Source organism: Manis javanica, chromosome 1 (genome assembly GCF_040802235.1).
Source record: "Manis javanica isolate MJ-LG chromosome 1, MJ_LKY, whole genome shotgun sequence".
Lineage (NCBI taxonomy): Eukaryota > Metazoa > Chordata > Mammalia > Pholidota > Manidae > Manis > Manis javanica.
The window spans coordinates 179863382-179882871 of record NC_133156.1 but is presented as its reverse complement, the minus strand read 5'-3'; the positions used below and the strand labels follow the sequence as shown (position 1 = coordinate 179882871).

General features: G+C 49.9%; 1 protein-coding gene across 5 annotated transcripts in view; it reads left to right on the top strand.

Moving 5' to 3' along the window:
- The first annotated feature begins 358 nt into the window (after positions 1-358).
- Positions 359-19490, top strand: part of HK2 (hexokinase 2) — a 55010-nt gene continuing 35878 nt past the window's right edge. The window contains exons 1-2 of one of the 5 annotated variants that reach the window (XM_017648529.3): positions 359-896; positions 18562-18724. In XM_017648529.3, coding sequence (XP_017504018.2) covers positions 834-896; positions 18562-18724 — 226 coding nt within the window. In that variant the 5' untranslated portion in view covers positions 359-833. Of the gene's footprint in view, positions 897-1386; positions 1407-15528; positions 15685-18561; positions 18725-19490 lie in introns of those variants that run through there. The other 4 variants (XM_017648530.3, XM_037027227.2, XM_073242051.1 and 1 more) reach the window with 4 other exon arrangements.

Here is a 19490-nt window from a genome sequence, read left to right as displayed (position 1 = left end):
CTGTGTCTCCTGGTACAGGGCATGTGCTGGTCGGTTACCCGTCTTTCCAGTCTCCCCACACACCGGGTCTGTGAAGACGCGCCCCCTACCCGTAGCTGAGCTTGACGCGGCGGTGGCTCATGCGCCTTTCCGCCCCAGCCTGAAGCCACGGACCACACGTCCCATCCTAGCCTCGCGGCCCCGCCTCCCGCCCCGGGCGTGCCCCTTCAGTCTGCCGGCTCGGGTGTCGGAGGGGCAGCGCCCGCAGGATTTGCGCGCTGATTGGCTGCGCGACTGCGGTGGGCGGCCCGTGGGCACACACACCCTTTGCGCTCAGCCAATGGGCACGCGCGCGTCACTGACCCGGCGGCCCGCGAGCCGGCAGCCCCTCAATAAGCCACATTGTTGCACGAAACTCCGGCGCAGGAGTCCCAGGTCGCAGCTAACACACCGTGTCACCACGTCGGGAAGATCCGCGGGCTAGAGCAGCGCGTGTGTGAGCCGGACAGGTCCTATCGTCTTAGCAGAGCTGGGCTGCGATTCTTCCCAAGTTGAGCCTTAGTGATCCTGTGGCTGAAGTTAGCGCCTTGACCGTGGTGCAATCCGACACGTCGCCGGGAGTGATTCTTGGGCGCCTTCTAGCAGTTGTGACTCCCCAAACCTGTTTCTAGAGACCTGAGACCCTCCAGCCGGGCGCGCCAACGCCGTTAGCCTTCTTTGTGTGCCGCTCCGAAACACCGCTCCTGTCTGGGCCGCCAACCCCGGGTAAAAAAGCAGTTCGACCGCGCCACCCTCCTTCCTCGCACGCGTTTCAGCCTCGGTTTCTTGACTCGGCACCGCCAGGCCGCAGCAGGATGATCGCCTCGCATCTTCTCGCCTACTTCTTTACGGAGCTCAACCATGACCAAGTGCAGAAGGTAAGGACGCTGGGTTAGGGCCGTCTGGCTCGCTCTGACAAAGTTGCGTGGTCCCCATCATCTCCGGGGTCCTGGCCTGCAGTAATTCTAACCTTGACCCTACGGACGCACATTCCGGGCTGAGGAGGCTCTAAAAGTCCTTGTGGCCGGGAAACTCCTGTGCTCCAGGAGCCACGTCCGCTAGGCACCGGCAGGCATGTGCGCGCGAGTGAGAAGCCTGGGCTCGCGCACCGCGCGGGTCTTTCCCTTCCTGCCACCCTGCGCGCGCTCGCGCTTTTTTTTTTGTTCTTTCCTGGAGGGGCGGGTCACCCGGCACGTAGTCCTAGACTGATGGCCCCACGTGGGAGGAGCCCCTCTTTCGCCGCCCGAGTTCCGGCAAGAGCACGTGCGGAGAATCGTGGCTGGGGGAGGAGGCTCCGCTGGCTGTGTGGGGCTGCCGGGGGCCTCCCATGCTAAAGGACAGCGTTTGGGGGACGCGTTCCCCATGGCGTTTCTCACGGCCTTGCCGAGGTGGGCTTCGAGGGAAGCGAACCAGGGAAGGAGCTGGGCAAGGGGCTGAGGAACCTCGCTTGCCGCGCCCGCTCCCCAGAACTACGGCCCCCGAAACTGAGTCTCCGCAAGGGGCGTACATCCCTCTCTCACTCCCATCACCCCCCACCAGCCTTGGGACTGACCTGCCTTGAGACCCCCGGGACCCGCTTCCAAGTGGGGGTCGGACTTTGGATGTTACATCTGGTTTCTTATAAGTTACTAGGAAGGGGCCAACACCCGCGCTCCCCCCTCCCCCTGCGCCTTGCCTACTTTCCCGTCTTTTATGAAATTTTTTGTCGTTCCTGAAAACGAGTTTCTTCCTGCCGTAAGCTCCGACCTGTCTGTGCCCACCTGGCTCTTAGCAGCCCCCTAGTCCCGAATTCTGCACTCCTGGGGCTGGTCATTTACATAAAGAGTCTCTGGCCCCGCCTGGAGCCTAGCTCCTGGTGCCTCCGGGTAGGGCTGGGCTGGGCTGGGCCCAGGAGTGCTAACTGGGGAGAACTGGGTTTCTGAAAAGCTCGGGATTCCAGGATTGGCTCAAGTACCAGGCTAGGAAAAGAGGGAATAGGCTGGGGCGGGGTTGGGGGGGGTGTCCAGAGCTGTTAGGCAGTAGCGGAGCGTTTCTCAATTACATACTTGCAATTTCTGTGTTTTAGTGGGAACGCATTTTTGGGAAAATGTCTTGACATTGTCGTTCGATGGGGCGATCTGTTCGTACTCCCGTTATGGGGATCCTGAGAGCAAGGGAGAGGATGGTGGTTACCATTTTGGTGTTTTCAGAGGTAGCAGATGACCCCCCAAATAAAGAAAGATTATTACCCGTGTTCAGTTAGAAGAGGGAGCAGACGGTGGCTGGTTTAGTTGAGTTTTCTCTGCTTATTAAGTGCTGTTTCTTTCTCCTATTGTAGGTAGCTCTGTTCTACAGTTCCGTTCAGTTTACTTAAGAAGTGTGTGTGAGCCGGCAAGGTCTTGGCAACTGCTTTGAGCTTCTTTCCCCAAGAAGTGAGTTAACCTTTGGGGAAGTCTGTCATCTCTTGGCGAGTCCTAAAATACAAAGCCGCAGGACCATTAATCCTGGGGAGGTTTGCTCAGTTGTGTGAATATGCCCCAGGACATTTAAATTCTTTTACAGATTTGCTCTTCCCCAGTCCAGAGTTAGGAGACTAGGACTGGAACTGTGGAGTTGTACACTTGCTGGCCTGGAAGGGGTTGTCATTTCTTTGGTTCCATAGTGAATGAAGAATTAGCCAGCGTTCTAATCTCTGTTTTGTGGTTTATGAATCTCAAGATCCTGAGCAAGGCACTTTGCCTGTTTGGACTGCCGGTTTCTTTTTGTGAATCGAATGATAGCAGTGGCCTTGTCTCCTCTATGGAATTGTGATGATTAAGCACAGCAAAGTGAAGAGGTCCTTCTTGCAGGCTTCTCTTTTCTACCCTGTTACTACCTTTCAGCCTGTTAAGAGTGTGGGTGTGTAGCGGGGTGGGGCGGTGGGGGTGGGGGTGGGGGAACACTTGGGTGTATTTCCTCTAAATCACCAGTGGGGGCAGAATTGAGTCAGGCTTTCAACTCATCAGGTATCAGAACCTAGGATTTAGCCTCCTGGCTTAGGTGAGCAAAACTGTTTGATTCCAGCTGCAATTCGATAGGACCTATATAGCAAGAGAACCAGAGTATTTTGGAAACATCTTTTCAAGTTTCTGCTAGAAGGAAGAATTAGGAGAGAAGGATGAAGCTTGAATTTAATTTTAATTGTTTTTTTTTTTAAAGGCCTTGATTTGGACTCTGAAGTCCCAATCATCTTACATGTTCTGGGGCTCCATCAGGATCACTTGTCTCCTGATGGGCAAGCCCAGTGATTTGCACCTTTAGGAAGAGAGTAAGGGTTATATGCTCACTTTGCTGATTGACACTTTGAAACTCAAGAGCAAACACATTTAGCACTTACTGTGTCCGGGATACTGTTTTAAGCTCTTTACATATGTTACTCATTAATGTTCACAATAGTCCCATGAAGCAGATACAGTTATTTTCATTGTCCCTATTTTACTGGTAAGGAACTTGTCCAAGGTCAGTACATTTTTTTCAGAGCTGGGAATTGAAGCCATGCGGTTGGGCTCCAGAGTCCCGTGTACCTGACTGCACTCACCTGCCTCTGGCAATGTTAGTGAACTCCATCCTGGCCTCTGTCTGTGTTCACTCGTGGATGCTGGCAGCACCCTCACCCAGCAGGTCCAGAGATGCACCTAGCTCTTCTCTTGGTTAAATTAATGGCACCAGCACCCTCTGGCTAATCTGGTGGGGAGATCTGGAGGCACTTCATGCACTTTCCTTTATAATTGCTACACCTTTGCCAGCTGGTCTCTGGGTTATTTCAGAGTCTTCTTAGGGTTTCTCTGTTTCCACTCTCTTTCTGGAGCCAGTCTAGGTCATTTCAGAAGCCTTTCAAGACTTTGCATAGTGAATGCTCCTGACCCCAACCCTGAGCTCAGCTTCATCTCTCTCTTCATTCCGCCAAAACTTGATTCGTTCCTCTAACTGTTATACCTGTTCACACCAGGAGCTTCTGCCCTATGCTGGCATTTGTATCATTCCATCATACACTGGAGTTGGTAATTTTTAGTTCTGATTCCTTCCTCAGGGAAGGGAGAATCCTGGCTGTTCAACTTTGTAGCCAAAGTTTTTGACAGCTGGTTAGGTGCTCAGTGAGTGCAAGAGTGAAGGAGGAGACCTTTTGGAGACAGAAGCTGAGCAAGGGCTACAGGAAGTAGAGGAGGGGAGCACTAATACTGGGAGGAAGGGCTGGGGAGAGAGGGAGACCCTTAGGAGAAGCAGTGGGCTAGTCATTCATCAAGGCCAGAGGCTGATCCTGAGAAAGGGAGGGAGAGAAGAAAAGAGCTTGCCCTGGCCTCCAGCAATTTAGGCTTTATGTACTGTCTGTGGAGAGCTAGAGGCTTCTTTTTATCAATGAGGTATAATTAGTATGTAAGATAGAGAATTTGTGTCTCTTAGGAATGAGAATAACGATTAACCATATAAACGAAGTGTATATGCTTTCCTTTAGCCACTGACCAAATTGCTCTAACACACTAGACTGGTGACATTTTCATTCCACTCCTGGAATATAGATAGCTCACTTGGGCTCCTTGCTGTATGTATGAGGGGTGGCTTTCAATTCTGGACTTAGGAGAGGGGGAATATCTAGGAAGCAGAAAGGTTCATCAGAGCCCTGGAGTCAAGACAGACACGAGTTTTAATGGTTTTTGAGAACCTACTGTAGTTATAAAAACTCTGGATACTATGTGGGAAATTGAAACTAAGACGTCTTTCAGTTGTCTGGTGAAATAAGGCTCTAGGAAAAGATACTTTACAGCCACTAAAGGGTGGTGTAGAGTCCCTTGGGGTGTGGCAGTGGAGAGGAGTGCCCTGGGGTGGGGAGTTAGGGACCTCAAGGGAACCATTACTGATAGGTTTGGAGCCTGGCTCTGTGCCCTTAATCTTCAGATAAGGGATTAAAGTATCAGGAGTAAACTACTGATTAAAACCTTAAAGAGTTTTTTGATTGGGTTCACTGACAGATACAATTCATCTCATTTGTTCATCTTGTAACTTAATCCTTAGTATCCTAATACTGTTCCTTCCCTGTTCTAAAGACAAGTGATGATGGTAGGAATATTTTGTAGCTTTTGCTAGCCATCCACTTGTTTCGTATTGCCAAACTTCTCTTTCAGAGAGGCTAGGAAGCACGTTTTTCTTTACCACTGAATGATTTGAAATTCCGTGAGGTTCTTCAGACAAAGCCAACATTTTTTTTTTAACATCACTTTTTAAAGTTGAACTTTTCTAGTACCCTGAGGAGTCTGAGGGCAGTTAGGGGCCCTTTCCAAGGGGAATGAAAAGAACACAGACCTCAACAGTTTTCTCAAAAAATCTGGCAGCCAGAGTAAGGAGATCTGATGTACTGAAAGAACTCAGGAACCCCAGAAAACTGGCTTCCTTTGTTCAGATACTTCCAGTATGAAAGGCAACTCTTGCTAATGGATTCCTCATTATCATTGTTGAGTTTTGAAGTCAGCAAGTTTGGTTTGTTTTCCAACACTGTTGCCTTTCCAAACAAGTGGGGATGGGGGTGTGGCAAATCAAGTCCCAGAGCCCTGTGGCTGCATCTTAAAACACCACAAGCCCTGCTTCCTTCCTTTGGAGTGGCTGCTTCTGCTTACTTTAAAGCAGGTCTCTCAACCTCAGTGCTTTTGACATTTTGGGCTGGGTAATCTTTTGGGAGGGGCTATCTCAGGCTATCACAAAGCACAAGAATTTCCATTGTACCCAAATTTATAGGGGAAAGCCTGTGGTTTTTTTTTTTTTTTTTTAAACAGCTCCTTAAAGTACTTTTCAACTATTCGAGATTTTGTCCCTCACTGGAATTTGGTAGTGTCTGGAAGCATTTTTGGTTGTCCCAGGGTGGGTGAGGATATGTTACTGCATCTAGTAGAGGCAAGGGATGACATCCTGCAACACACAGGACAAGCCCTCTGCAACAAAGACTTTTTTGGCGCCAAATATATGTGGGTAGAGAAGCTGCATTGGAAGAACACAGCCTGTCCCCTCCTTCAGTTTTATAGTGCATCACTCGTGGTCACGTACAGCTAGTTAGGAGTGCAGCTAGCACTACAGCTGTCAGCTCTCAGTGTGCCATGTCATGGGATGGTCATGGCTGGAAGTTGCCTTTTACAAAAGATGAACTTAAGGGGAGGTCTGCTGGCCACAGCAGTCAGCAGGTGTCCATGACCCCTGGCTGAAAGGTGGGTTACCCAGGTTACTGTTTCTCTGTCCTTAACCAGAAAAATGTGGGCAATGTAAGCAGCACTCTTCAGTGGGAGAGAAATCTGCTCAGTTGTCTGCAGGAGAATCTCACCCTGGCTGTTGCTGGGTTTCCATAAAGGCCAGAATTGGGAACAACTGCTCCCAGGGGCCGGAGCATAGCTGCCATAGCTGGAAGTAGAGGAGTGGGGCCGGTGACATGCACTGCGAGACAGTACCGCAGTCTTTGGGAGAGGCTGCGTGGTGAGATGTAGAGCCAGGCTCCCTGGGGCTGAAGGCTCGCTCATCACATAACCAGCTGTGTGAATGTGGGCCAGTTAATTTAACTTCTCTAGGCCTCAGTTTCCTCCTCTTGTGAAATAGAGAGTACTTGGATAACACCTTAGTGAGTTGTGGTGAGGATTAAAGAGAGTTCATATATGTGAGGCTCTTAGAGCTGTGCCTGGCACACAGTCAACACTTTGTGTTGAAGATTAGTACATGGGGAAAGACACACTCTTAGATACCCTACTGAGCTATGCATCTGGGCAGGAGAAAAGAGGCCCTGCTGCTTCTTTCTAGAAGGCTTTTAGGGAATATGGGTTCTGGCCCAATTCTGCTTTCTGGCAAGTTGGTAAAGCTGAGGAATAAGGAAGCCTCCTCACTGCCCCTCCCAACCTCTGAAGCCCCTCTTTCCTGGGCAGCGGAGATGGCGCTGAGCTCCTGCCCTGACTTGCTTTCCTTCAGGCCCTCTGGGGAAGGGGCCTCCCCTTGGGGGCCTCTGGCTGAAGTGTCCTCCTTGGGAAGTCAGGGATACCTGGCTGACTGAATGATCCCAGCCTCAGTTCAGCCCCTGTCACTGCAGGAACCTAGTCCCCTATACCCCCAGGCCTTCCTTGGGGCACAAGGGCAGAGGCCCCAAGGGCAGTTGCTGAGGCCACTCGTGCTGAGGGTGGCCATGAGAGGCTTGCTTGCTCCTCCTCCCCCACATCCAGCTGCCTGGACTCAGGCCTCCCTTGGAGAACCCACTTGAGGAGCCCTGGGCTGTTGTGTCATAGGACCAGGTCCTGGTAGGTGTCGGTTCCACTGGTCCCTGGGAACAGTTGTTCCCATGTTCTGGCACCATGGGGTAGATGGTCCCTGGCCACGTGGGGTCTTGGCAGAGAGCTGTTTACCTGTTACACACAGACTGTCAGCTGTCCAGTGTGTCCCCTCCTGACCCTGCGGTGTAGGGGACTCCTGACAGAGCCCAGGGGGACCCACTGTGTGGAACCCACACTGTACTTCCCCCATCCCTGCATTGCTTTGTCTTGTCCAAACCCTGTTGGGAGTCTTGGCCTTGTTCCCATGGGAACAGGGGCCAGAGAATCCCATTTCCCCTGAATCACTGCCCTCTTTCAGGCATAGCCATGCATTTTGCACTTTCATTTGTGGATTTCTAAGCATTTCTTTGACATTCCTTCCTTCCCTGGAGGGACCTTGGTCATAACTTATCTTGGAGCTAACTGAGGGAATGCGTCAGGCTGAGAACCGGGCCCTGGGAGCCCGTGGTGCCCAACTGCCAGCCTTCCTGCCACTCTTCACACTCAGCTCTGCGGGCGGCCCTGTAGGCCTGGAGTTTGTCCATGTCCTTGAAAGGCCTTCTTCCCAATCTCTTCCTTCTGGCATCTCCATACTGGATAAAGGAGTAAAGGCAGATAAGCCATCAGGCAGCTTTAATTAGGGTTAAATGAGGGCATTTGAAACTGCCACTTTTCCTTTTTCCTTTTGAGGGACTTCCTTCTCCTGCTTCCTGCTTCCTCCCAAGTTTTCTGCCTCAGCCTCTTCCAGTGAAGCTTCCAGCCATGCTCCAACAGTTCCTTTCCCCCTTCAATTTCCAAAGGTCTTAAAATAAACCCACACACTGCTTATTACTAAGTGCTGGGCTCTGTGCACTCTGCTATAACTCAGGCCGTCCTCAAACAGCCCTCCAGGAGAGATGTTATTATTACTATTCAGATGAGGACACCAGGCACAGAAAGGGCCAGTACCTTCCTTAAGGGCAAGCTAGAATTCAAACCCAGGCAGCCTGACTGCAGCGCCCAGGTCCTTACCCCCAGCACGGGGCTGCCTGGGACAACTGGAGGGGCCGAGTTTGTTGTGTTTCAGTTCCATGGGATTATGAGTCAGTTAGGAAGGGACCTTTGGGGTTATGTAGTCCAAACCCTAACTTTTACAGATGAGGAGACCAGGTGGCATGTACCAGGTGACCAGCCCGGGCTCACACAGGACCGTCCCCAGAGCAGGAGCCCAGCTTCTCAGTCCCTGGCCCGGGCCTTTCAGCACTGTTTGTGTAGCATGAGCCTTCCTAATCACTCAGGGGTGGGCACTCCAAGAACAGTGGCAGGACTTGCTTTGTGGCCTTGACGTACAGTGGCCCTATAATTGAAGGTCCAAACTGGGCCACTTTGGAGAATAAAAGGGGACACTATTAATAGTTAGGCTGCTACTACAGTGTAAACTGAGATTGTCCTGGGCTAACTGGGACATATGGTTGCCCTGACTGCGGGGGTGTGATTGTGGGGTGGGTGGGGCAGATGGGGAAGGTCTGTCACTAGAAATGGTGCAGAGGGACAGACCCAAAGGGCTTTGGTGCAGCAGGTGGACAGTTGGCAGCAGATAGGGATGGGGAGTTCAGATGCCCCTGTGGGGCACAGGGCTCAGGGCCAGACCCTGGTCCCTGGCCTGGGGCTGTCTGGGGGAGGCAGAGCCTGACCCCTGGGGTGCTGGTCGGGGCAGCCAAGGTGGATGGAGAGGAAACTGTTCCTGCCAAGGTCACATGCAGTGAAGGCCCAGCCTGAAGACCAAGGTCAGCTCGGAGCCCTGGGGCTGTCTGCAGCGGCCGGCTGTCCCCTTCACCTAGGCCCCTCTCCACTCTGTGGCAAGCCCCTAGGTCTTTGGATGTGACCATGACAAATATGTCTTGAGCACCTGCTGTGTCCTAATACTGGGATGGCTGCTGGCATCAGAGATACGGTGTTGGGAGCATGTAGCCTATGCCTTTGCTCCTCTGGGACCAGTGAGGGCGAGAGGCACAGGTGTGAAAAGTGTGCTGGCATCACTGGCTGGGAATGTGGGGAAAGCATTAGAAGAGAGGCCATTTGTTGGGCCCCGAAGGGCAAGTGGGAGTTCGTTAAGCCAGAGGAGGGGAACATTCTAGGCATTGCGACAACACGTTTCTAACCTTTTCAAGAAAAACACTCTTCAGAATTGGATTGATGTGTCTGATTCAAGTGATTGTAAATCTGTATTTTATTACAGTGAAGAAACTGCCTACTCTGTGCCCTTGCCTTCAGTTTGTAAATTCCTTGCTGCTATATTTTCCTCCCACTGATGGACTGTGCCCCTTGCAGAAAAGACCAGGGTCTTCTTTATCTCGGCATCCTCAGCACCTGGCCCTGGCACAATTTACTGCTCAATCAGTATGTGTAAATGAACTGTGCCAGGGTCATGCACACACATGTGGGGTGTATTATTCCTTTCTTTGCTGCTCCGCAGTCGGAACAGAACATCTGAGGACAGGAGGGTCTCGGGTTGGGTGTCCCGAACATCCATCTCCTGGACCCCTGACAGGTGCTGCTTCCTGAGGTCTGTCTGGCTGTAACTTGATGCAGCTGAGAGCAAGAACTGGAAGAACAGGAAACGTATGATTCATGATGGTGCAACAGGATCCTGGAGGAGGTGCCTGGGAGCCTGCTCAGTCAACTCCATGCTCAGTCTGCCGCCCTGGCTTGTGAGCGCAGTGCGTCAGGGCTGGAGTCTCCGAGGTGGCATGGTAGCCCCAGTGAGCGTCCACTTTGTCCCATCTGAACAAGTGTTGTGGCAGATCTGTTTGGTTAGCTGCATTTCAGGAGACAGGGGCCATAAGGAATCCTGCATCTGTTGGGTCTTTTCCTCCTGACTTTTTTTTTTTCCATCAAAAATAATCTGGCTTGATGTTGGTTTGGCAACTTCACAGGGTAGGCTTGCTGCTCTTTGCTCAGGCTTGGTCCTCCCAGGAGGAGTCTGTGAAGGCGTAATTATTAATGAGGTCACTGACAGCTGTTACCTGGCTTTCCTGGGACAGACACACCTGTGCCCCAGGTCAGGCCACTCAGTGGGCCACCAGATGTCATGGGTCTTGCCAGGGACTTGGCCTGTAGTTTTGGGGAAGCTTCAAGCCTTAGTTTCCTTGTCAAAGGCTTGCGGTAAAACCCTGGCAAAGAAATAATGCAAAAATATGAAATTCTTTTGAAACTTAGTTGCCAGCATGTGTCACCATTTAAGTCACCAGAAGGCTGTGTGTGGCTGTATTTAGATTGTGGCTCACCCTCTGGTTTGACCTCTTTGGTCCTCTGCCCATGGGTAGTGGGAAGACTAGGGCCTAGTCAGTACCTTGCCCATTTTTCTTCCTATATGTTTAAATTGAAGTATACCATACACGGGAAACTGAACACACCCAGCGACCAGCACCCAGATCCAGTAACAAGTCATTACTAACACCAGCACTAACCCCCACTCAGTGGACTTACTATCCTGACTCTTGTCAGCATAGATCTGTTTCTGAATATAGTATAAATGGACTCATGTGGTGTGTCCCTTTCACCCAACTGCACATTCTGAGACTCCTCTGTGTATGTTGCAGGTGGTGGTGCATTCTTACTGCTGTCTAGCATCTTTGTCCTTGCGCCCCCAGCCCTGCTCTGACTGGTTGAATTAAACCAGATGGGACTAGTGAGTGCTTTTCAAGAGGGTTCAGCCCTTCCTAAATTTCTTCTGAGGATGCTAGGTTGGAGCCTTGAGTCCTGCCCTAATATATGTGTGACCTGATTGTATCTTTAGGACAACAGCACAAGTACTAGGAACGCTGAAATTTAGTCAGTTGGTCTGCTTGGGTCTAGAAGAAACTAAACAATAGGTATTAGCTAGTGTTCAGCTGGAGAGAAGGTTCTGGGTATTAGATCAGAAATGCCCAAAGACTGGAGATCGGAAGGCCAGTGGTGCCTCAGGGCTTCCCTGTGTCCTTGGCCCTTATGCTTCTATGCTGTGGACTCTTACTTGGTCATTTGAATTCACCCTTCTACCAAAAGGGTGTTTGCTGTAGGAATGATTGACAAACATTTGCTCCATCATGTATTATTTATTTTCTGTCTGCTTACTAAAAGGATTAGGTGATATGATTCAGCTTTCAGTAAAGGGATTGTTAGTGCAAAAGTTGTCAAACCGGCAGGGATGATTACCAAAAAACTTAGACTAAGGATAGTTTGCTGGAGTTGAGTACAGGTCTCTGAGCTTCCTGACAGTTCACGCAAAAAGGACAGCTCTCCTTGAGTCAGTCGTTCCAGTGTCGTTGACCTGTAGCAGGAAGCACAGTAACCTTGGGGAGCCAGACTTTGTCCTGACACTAAACCATAGAGAATTAACTGGTCAGTGGACAACACAACAACTTTACATGTGGGGCGATCTTTATGACCCTTCCTTCTTATGCCCCCTTGATTACAAGCGATAGGATTAAATCACAATAATATGAAGGCAATGCAGTAGGGAGCTAGCTATCCTGAGGAGGTGAGGTGAGTGAGTAGCTTTCTGGTCCTAGAATTTGTAACTTCCTCCCAGGATCTTGGGCTTTCGTGTCTTTTCATATGATCTCCCTACCATATTCAGGTCAATATACATCTGCTGACATGTATGTTGGATTTGTGTGTTCTTAGCCCAGGTGCAGTCTTCCCTGAATGCCAGTTGCACAGGCCATTTGCTCACACCTGTGACACTTCCCGTGGGCTGCCTTGCACTGTTATCTGTACTAAGACCCACCCTTCCATTCGTTTCAGAGACATTTACTGGGTCTGTAATATGAGTTGAGATCTGTGCTATCTTGTAAAGTCCTAGAGCACGATCTTGATTTCTTTCAACATTTTTAATTGCATGTCTATATATAGAGTAAATATATTTAATACAATTCAGTGGCATTAAATACATTCACATTGTTGTACAACCATGACCACTACCATCTCTAGAATTGATTTCCTTTAAAATTAAGTTCCTGTACACCGTACACTGTAGTGCTTTGTGTATAAATGGTTTTCAATAAAATGGGAGAAGCTAGCGTCCCAGTATGGTCAGGGATTCAGGCGTTGAATGATAACAAATCTTACGGATTTAGATGTTGAAATTTAAAGTTTCTTCTATATTTCCCTTTGGAACTTAGGGTTTGTAGTACTTGATATAACAAACTATCAAAGTTGGTTATTACAGTCTTCTGGTTATACCTAGTTTGATAGGACTATTTTCTCACTGGGACCAGATAGGCTGGCCTCAGGATCTAGGTGGTGTTCACCAGCCATCCAGTTAGAATTGACCTGCAAGATGACATGAGCTCTTGTGGACCAGCAGCAGGATGGTCACTTGTTTTTGACAGTAGAATAAGGCATCTGGATGACCCACATTCTAGTCTCAACTGTGTGACTTTGGACAAGGCTGCTCTTTGGCTTCAGCTTCTCAGAGGTCCTTTTCTGGCTCTCCCCTCCAGGCCTTTCCTTTGGGGCTTCTCCAGACCTGGCTGGGCTGTGTGGGTCCTCTACGAGGGGGACCTTCTGCTCCCTCCTTTCCTTGCATCACTGTTAGGTCCCAATTTCCTCTCCCCTCCCCCTGCCATTTTAGTTCTGGTCTGGAGGAAAATGTGGCACTGAAGGAGATGTGCTTCCCATTTTGGGTGTTATCTTATTTCATAAAAAGTATGGGGTTAATGTCGCTTTAGGGCTCCTCTGGCCTCTAGCCATAATTCTGGAGAGGAAGTGGGCATGTTGTGTTATGGGTAGCAAGAAACTAACCAAAATTGCCCAATGAGGAAGTTGTAATCTCAAGACAGCTAAATAGATGTCATCTAAAACTGCTATCTCTTTTCTGTTTAATACACACCCTTGCCTCCAAGCAGGCAGGTGGCCTTCCCATACCTCAGCCAGGCTTTGCTTCTGGTCTGCCTGTTGCCCCAGCCTGGAATGCCCCCTCCTTTCCCTCTGTTTCCATGATAGAGATTTAAGAGAAGCAGCCTACTCTGGTAGGCCACACACCCACCATAGAAAAAGAAGAAAGGACTTGGGGTTTTAGCATCTGTTTTGTTAACGTTGAATATGACTTTAAGTGGGGTTAATAAATGTCCTTGATCCTCTGATGGTGCCACTTGGCAGAGGCAAGTCTAAGAGAAAGAGGAGAAGGGGTGGAAGGAAGGCGGGTGGTTTAGGGCTTTATGTTCGTCACCTCATTTATACCAGTGATTCTGTTTGGAGCTGTTCATCCCCTTTTATAGGGAGGAAACTGGGGCTCAGGTGCTGAGTGAGTCATCCAATGTCACACACCTGCCCAAATGCTAGAGCCAGGATTTGAGCACTGAGTTTCCTGGCCACAGCCTGCAGTTCACCACTACTAGCTACGACATGCGGGTCGGCCTGAATGATTCTGCTTTGATGTTTCCAACAACTTAAGTCTGTTTCCAACAAGTATAGGGCTTGTCTTTCCAACTTTCAGCACCAGGATCAACACTGGATTCTTCCACACATAGCTTAACACCTTAACTACTGATTTTCAAAGACCCTTGGCAGAAAAATGGTAAAAATGACCTTGAGTAGTATTGCTGGAGCCCAGCCCATCACATTATTGGCATGGTGGCTAGGGAGAGGGGTGGTTGCTTGAGCACCAGCCCCAAAGGTGTCAGTTTGGTTAGTCTAGAGTGGATCTTTGGAATTCTTAATATTTTCACAAAGTTCCTCATGTCAGTGTCATCCTGATGTACAGCCACGTTTGGGAACTCATATCCCAAGTGGCAGAATGGAGACCAGGAAGAAGTTATCCGAAAGATTTATCTCAGATTGAGGATAAGCTTTCTAACCATTAGAGCTGATTTACAATGGGAGGTAACCCACTTGGAGAACTAGGGAGCCTGTCATGCTTGGACGCATTCAAACTTAGGCCCCATGACTGTCAGGTTGGGAGGGCCTAACTGGACAAACCTGAGAGCTGCCTGAGTTCAGTGAGGTTTTCACCTTGCTGTCCCACAGGCTTTTCTGAGAGTTTGTTTTTGCCGCAGTCCTCCTGTCCCAGGCACATTGGGTGTCTCCTAAATGACTTTGTCCCCCGACTTTGGGCCTGGTGCTCTCTGCTCTGGCTGCACTGTGGGTGAACGTTGGCAGGATTCCTACCAGTGCATTCACTTCCCTCTCAATCCAGGAAAACTGTCTTTGTGTGGAGGCTGCTGCTTGTTTCCGACTTCTGCTTCCCTTGGCCACCCTTTACCCAGCAGAGCAGTGCTCGCCAAGGCTGGGTGTGTCCCAGCGGTGTGTTTAGGAAGCTGTGACATTAGTGATTAATCACGTCTTCCTGAGTGGCCCAAATAAGCTCAGGTGGATACATATATCATCCTGCTGTGAAGGGGGAAGTCTGCCTTGAGGTGCTCTAGCTGCATTTCACACAGCTATCCTATACCATTTCTCTTCTTCTCATGTGACAGAGAGGAACTCATGGCCCTGGGGTCATCCCGGAAACCACAGGGCAGAGTGCCTGCCGTGGGCCCACAGGACAGGGCGGGGGCCAGCCCCAAGGGCTTAGCTTTACAGCCAGACACACCTCAGTTTGCATCATAGCCCTGCCCTCACCACCAAGTGACCTGTAAAGCAGGGATATAGGATTTTACAAAGGGACAATAGAGGTCAAGTGAGTAAAGCCAAAGGATGGTGTCTGGCAGGTAAAAAATGCTTGGTAAATGTTTAGCTACTGTAGCGATCATCTTCATCTTCATCTGTCACTGAACTAAAAATGATTATAATCTATTGGGTAAAGGGCACCATCGCTGGGGTAAAGGCCAAATGTTAACTTGTTATATTATTTGAGGGTTAAGGATGGGGAGTGCCAACTGGATTCCCAACAAGCCATGTCACTGCTTAAGCATCAAAGTCAAACTAAGAATGGCCACTGAGGAATTGTGGCCACTCTGCCTTTGCTGTTTTGTGTATGTGGCCTCCCACTCCAAGAAGTGATGGTGCAACCTCTTAACACTGCAGTCTGGCTCTGCTCTCCCATGCAGGAACTCTCTGCTTCTGTTGCAACACCCAGAGCTGTCTAAGTGGGTGGGAGTGGGGTATTGAGGCTTCTGGCACTCTCCTTTGCTCTTAGGGAAAGTAGTAATGTGGGTGCTCCAACCTTGTCATGGTTAAACTCATGACTGTGCAGAGATGCGTCTGTTGCACCTGCTGGGCTCCACCCTGGCAGGGCACCCAGCCCTCTGCTGTTTGCCCTTCGTGTCTGCGCCAGGGCATGCCTGGCCTAGAAGATGGCCTTCTAATGGACGTGGCCCGCCCGAGTGCACTTCCGGGCTGTTTGGCCTGTGTAGGCCCTGCTGTTGTCCATCAGAAGAGGGGCATTCATCTAGCAGAGTGGACAAGAGCACAGGTGAGCCAGGCTGCCCAGTCCTGTCCCACCTCTACCCTTTGTGTGTGTGACTGGGAATGTTGCCTTCCCCTCTTGGTAGAATGAAGGTGATAACACTGCGTCCCTCACTGGGCTGTTGTAGGATTAATGAGGTAATGGGTGGGAAACCTTGAAAATGGAGTCAGTGCTAAGGAAGGATTTGCTTTTACTACTGTTGCACATCAGGACATCTTAGGCTGATCCTGGACATGGCCTGGCATTGGCCTCCAGTCTAGTGGCCCTGGACTTTGTACATTAACACTGAGATGTGTAAGCCATAAGGCAGCATTCCTGAGCCAGCCCAGGTGTCACTGCATCTGGAGCAGGAGACCTCTGGGAGCATTAAAGTTGCCCTGGGCCCCGCATCACTAGCGATTTGCCCCCTACCAAAAGGAAGGGTGTGTGTGTGGTGTTGGGCTAAAGCTGTGCCCTTTTACCCCCTGGGGATCCTCTATTGTCACAGTGGGGGGAAGCTGGGCCTCCTCAGGAACACTGTGGTTCCTCATTATCGTAGGAAATCCAGAGTAGGGACCCGGCTTGGGGTGGGGACTGGTGCCCCACAGCCCTGGGAGGCTGGGGCAGACAGTGGGCCTGAGGCAAGTGAGATTCCAGGAGCCTGAAATCGGAAAACAGAATAGATGGTTGGATTCTTCCTCATTCAGACTGACAGATTTAGTCTGCAGAAGCTCTTTGATAAATGCTGGCAACAATGGAGTTCAGGGGAATTCTCTTTTCTGCAAATTGGAAACCCAGTGTGGCAAGCCTAGTCCCTCTGTTGTCTGGGGAGGGAGTGGAGAAGTGGCCAAGGGCCTTTTCTCTTCCCAAATCTGTCATTTTTGTCGTGTTTTAACCAGGTGACAGTTGTGGAGAGGACAGATGTGGCCCATTCCCACACTGGCCTTTGCTTTCTTACTGCTGTGTTCAGCACTTTACTCTAGACTCTGCGTTGGGATGTTAGAGGAAGGATCAAAGATTAGTACTGATTTAGGATAAGTGAAATGGTGTGAGGAGGGCCAATCCATTCTGCAGGGGCAGAAACAGGCCCAGAGAGAAGGATGTGGTCCACACCCCACAGGGAGTTAGGATGCATCCTGGAAGAGAGAAGATTTAAGGGGACCGTCTCTTATGTTGTTTTGTTTTTGTCCTTTGTCATTCGCAAAGGAAGGCACCAGGATTGTTCTTTCCTTAGAGGATTAAATACCTTCTGCCATTCCCCTGGAAATCCTAGGCTGCAAGTTTTGGTTAAAAAAATTTTCAGGAAGAAAGTGCTGGAACATATATAATAGGCTGTAATAATGAATGAGCACATTTGTCTTAGAAAGCTAATTGTAAAAATCTGTGCTCCTTTGACAGAGTTGGGCATGGGTGAGGGATGGGTGGGTGTTGACAGGGTTTCCCACAGGAATAACAGTGGCAGCGGTCACCACCAAGCTTTGCCCTTGGCGATCCTGGAGTTTCAGAGCTGGGAAGAGCAGGTCCCTTGTCACCCCTGACTTTGCTGATGAGGCCGGAAGGACTGAGACCCCTACACCTTGAGGGCAGAGCTGCAGCTTGGCCCAGAGTGCCTGAGTCTCTACCCCCACCATCCCATGACCAGCAGCCTCCCCTGTCCACCATCGCTCCAAGGATGGGCATGGCGTGGACACTTGTGTGCCTCCCTGGAAGGATTTCTGTCAGGCCTTCTCCTGATAGGAGAAAACTGAGAATATCCGTGGCCAAGGCAGATGGGAGGTTCCCAGAGGGAAACCACCTGAGAAGCACTCCTATTGCTGCTTCTGCTGGTGTTAAGCTTGAGAAAAGTTCCTGTGACTTTATGTTGGAAACAAGATTAGTGAAATAACCAGGGAGAGCTGTGTCTGCCTCTGAGGACAGGAGAGGTTTGTTACTGCTTCTGTAGAGACGCTATTATGTGTTGGGCACTGTGCTGGGGCTACAGGGCAAGTAAGTGGCCATGGTTCTTCTTGCCTTTTGTGCTTGTGATTCAGATACTAATAAATATGTATTTCCAAATTGTGGATGGTACTGGGAAGGGGAATGTCCAAATTCTTAGCGTCATGGGAGGCCTGTTTCATTAAGAGGATCAGAAGAGGCCTTGGCGGAAAGAGGCCTGAAGCATTGGTAAGAGGTTGGTGGATGAAGAACGGGGTAAATAAGGAACTGTGGGGTCCCAAGGAATGTGCATGGGTCCCAAGGTGGGGAGGGGCGAGCTGGGTGAGCAGGTGACTGAGCCAAGGGTAGTCTGTGCAAGGACTGCAGAGTCAGTGAGATTGGGAAGTAGGAGACAACAGACCGTTTGGGGCTCTGGAAGGATTTTTGGGTTTGGTTCTAATGGGAGGCTGCTGAAAGACTTTAAGCAGGGGGAATAGTAGAGTCTGGCTGTGGGATGGGGCATAGATGGAAGGGGTTGTACAAGTTTGCAGAATTGGAGTTGTACAAGTCCAGGCAAGAAGTGGTGGGTGCTTGGCCTAGGGTGAGGGGTGATGGGATTGGTGCAGCCAGAGCTCGAAGTGTGTGGGGAGTTGAGATGAGGGTCGGTAATGAATTCCAGTTCCAGGGATGTTTTCATAGACATGTAAACTCAACCTTTCCGAAAAGGACTCTCCTCTTGACTAATATGCCTTTTCCCTGGTCTTCACCATTCTCCAGAACTAAAATTAAACCTATTTTTCTAATTTTAATTTTTAGTTTTTTAAAGACAAAGTCTTGTCAAATAGATTCCAGTTAAATGGTCTTTAACAATAACCTTCTGAACATAGCATGTTATTATTTTGAAGGGCTGATTGGCATTCCATGACATGGATGTGCACCATAATCTAACCTGCAGGCCTCTCCTCTCCTCTTGTTTTCCCCCTCTTTCAGGTTGACCAGTATCTCTACCATATGCGTCTTTCTGATGAGACCCTTCTGGAGATCTCTAAGCGGTTCCGCAAGGAGATGGAGAAAGGGCTTGGAGCCACCACCCACCCTACTGCTTCTGTGAAAATGCTGCCCACCTTCGTGAGGTCCACTCCAGATGGGACAGGTGCTGCCGCTGGGGGGTGGCTATTGCTGGTGGGAGATTTGGGTGGCTGTGCTCAGGCACCCAAAGAACTATGAATCACTGAAAGTTCTTTGGTGTCAGGCCTTGGAAACCAACTCTAGCTATTTCAGACATACAGGGAATTTAATGAAAGTCTGTGAGATGGGGCAAACAAGACTGGGAAAGTGGGCAGCCTTGGTAGACAAAGTAGAAGTAAATCTTTGTCAACCCGACCAGCGCATATTTGGCAGCCGTTTGTTTTCCATCCATGTGCTGAAAAAGGCTCCACTGCTCAGTTGGGGATCGTACAGTCCCCCTGCAGCTGCATGTAGTGGAAGTGAGGAAGCACAGTGTGCCTGGGATGGTCACAGCCAGAGGCCTCAGCAGCTACGCTCTGGACCTCTAACTGGCACTCTCCACAGGCTTGCTGGAGAAACAGTGTGGTCCACATTGTCCTAGATTGTTTCTTGAAGTCTGTGAAAGTAGAAGTGCCAATTAGCTTGGGAGACTGAAGAGCCACAGTGCATATTAAGGTATTAAAGGCTCAGAGTTGTGCAAAAAGAACCTGTCCAGCTTTGTTTAATCCCCTTATTTGGATACAGAATCTGTATTTCATGAAGCACCCCCCAGGAAGTGATTTAATCAAATGGAGAAAAGGGTCAAGGTGGAGATGGAAGCTGGAAGGTAGGTTGGAGCTAGATCAGAAGGCCTTGTATTGCACGCCTAAAACACAGTCTTTCTTCAGTAGGCAGTGGGGAGGAACTGAGAG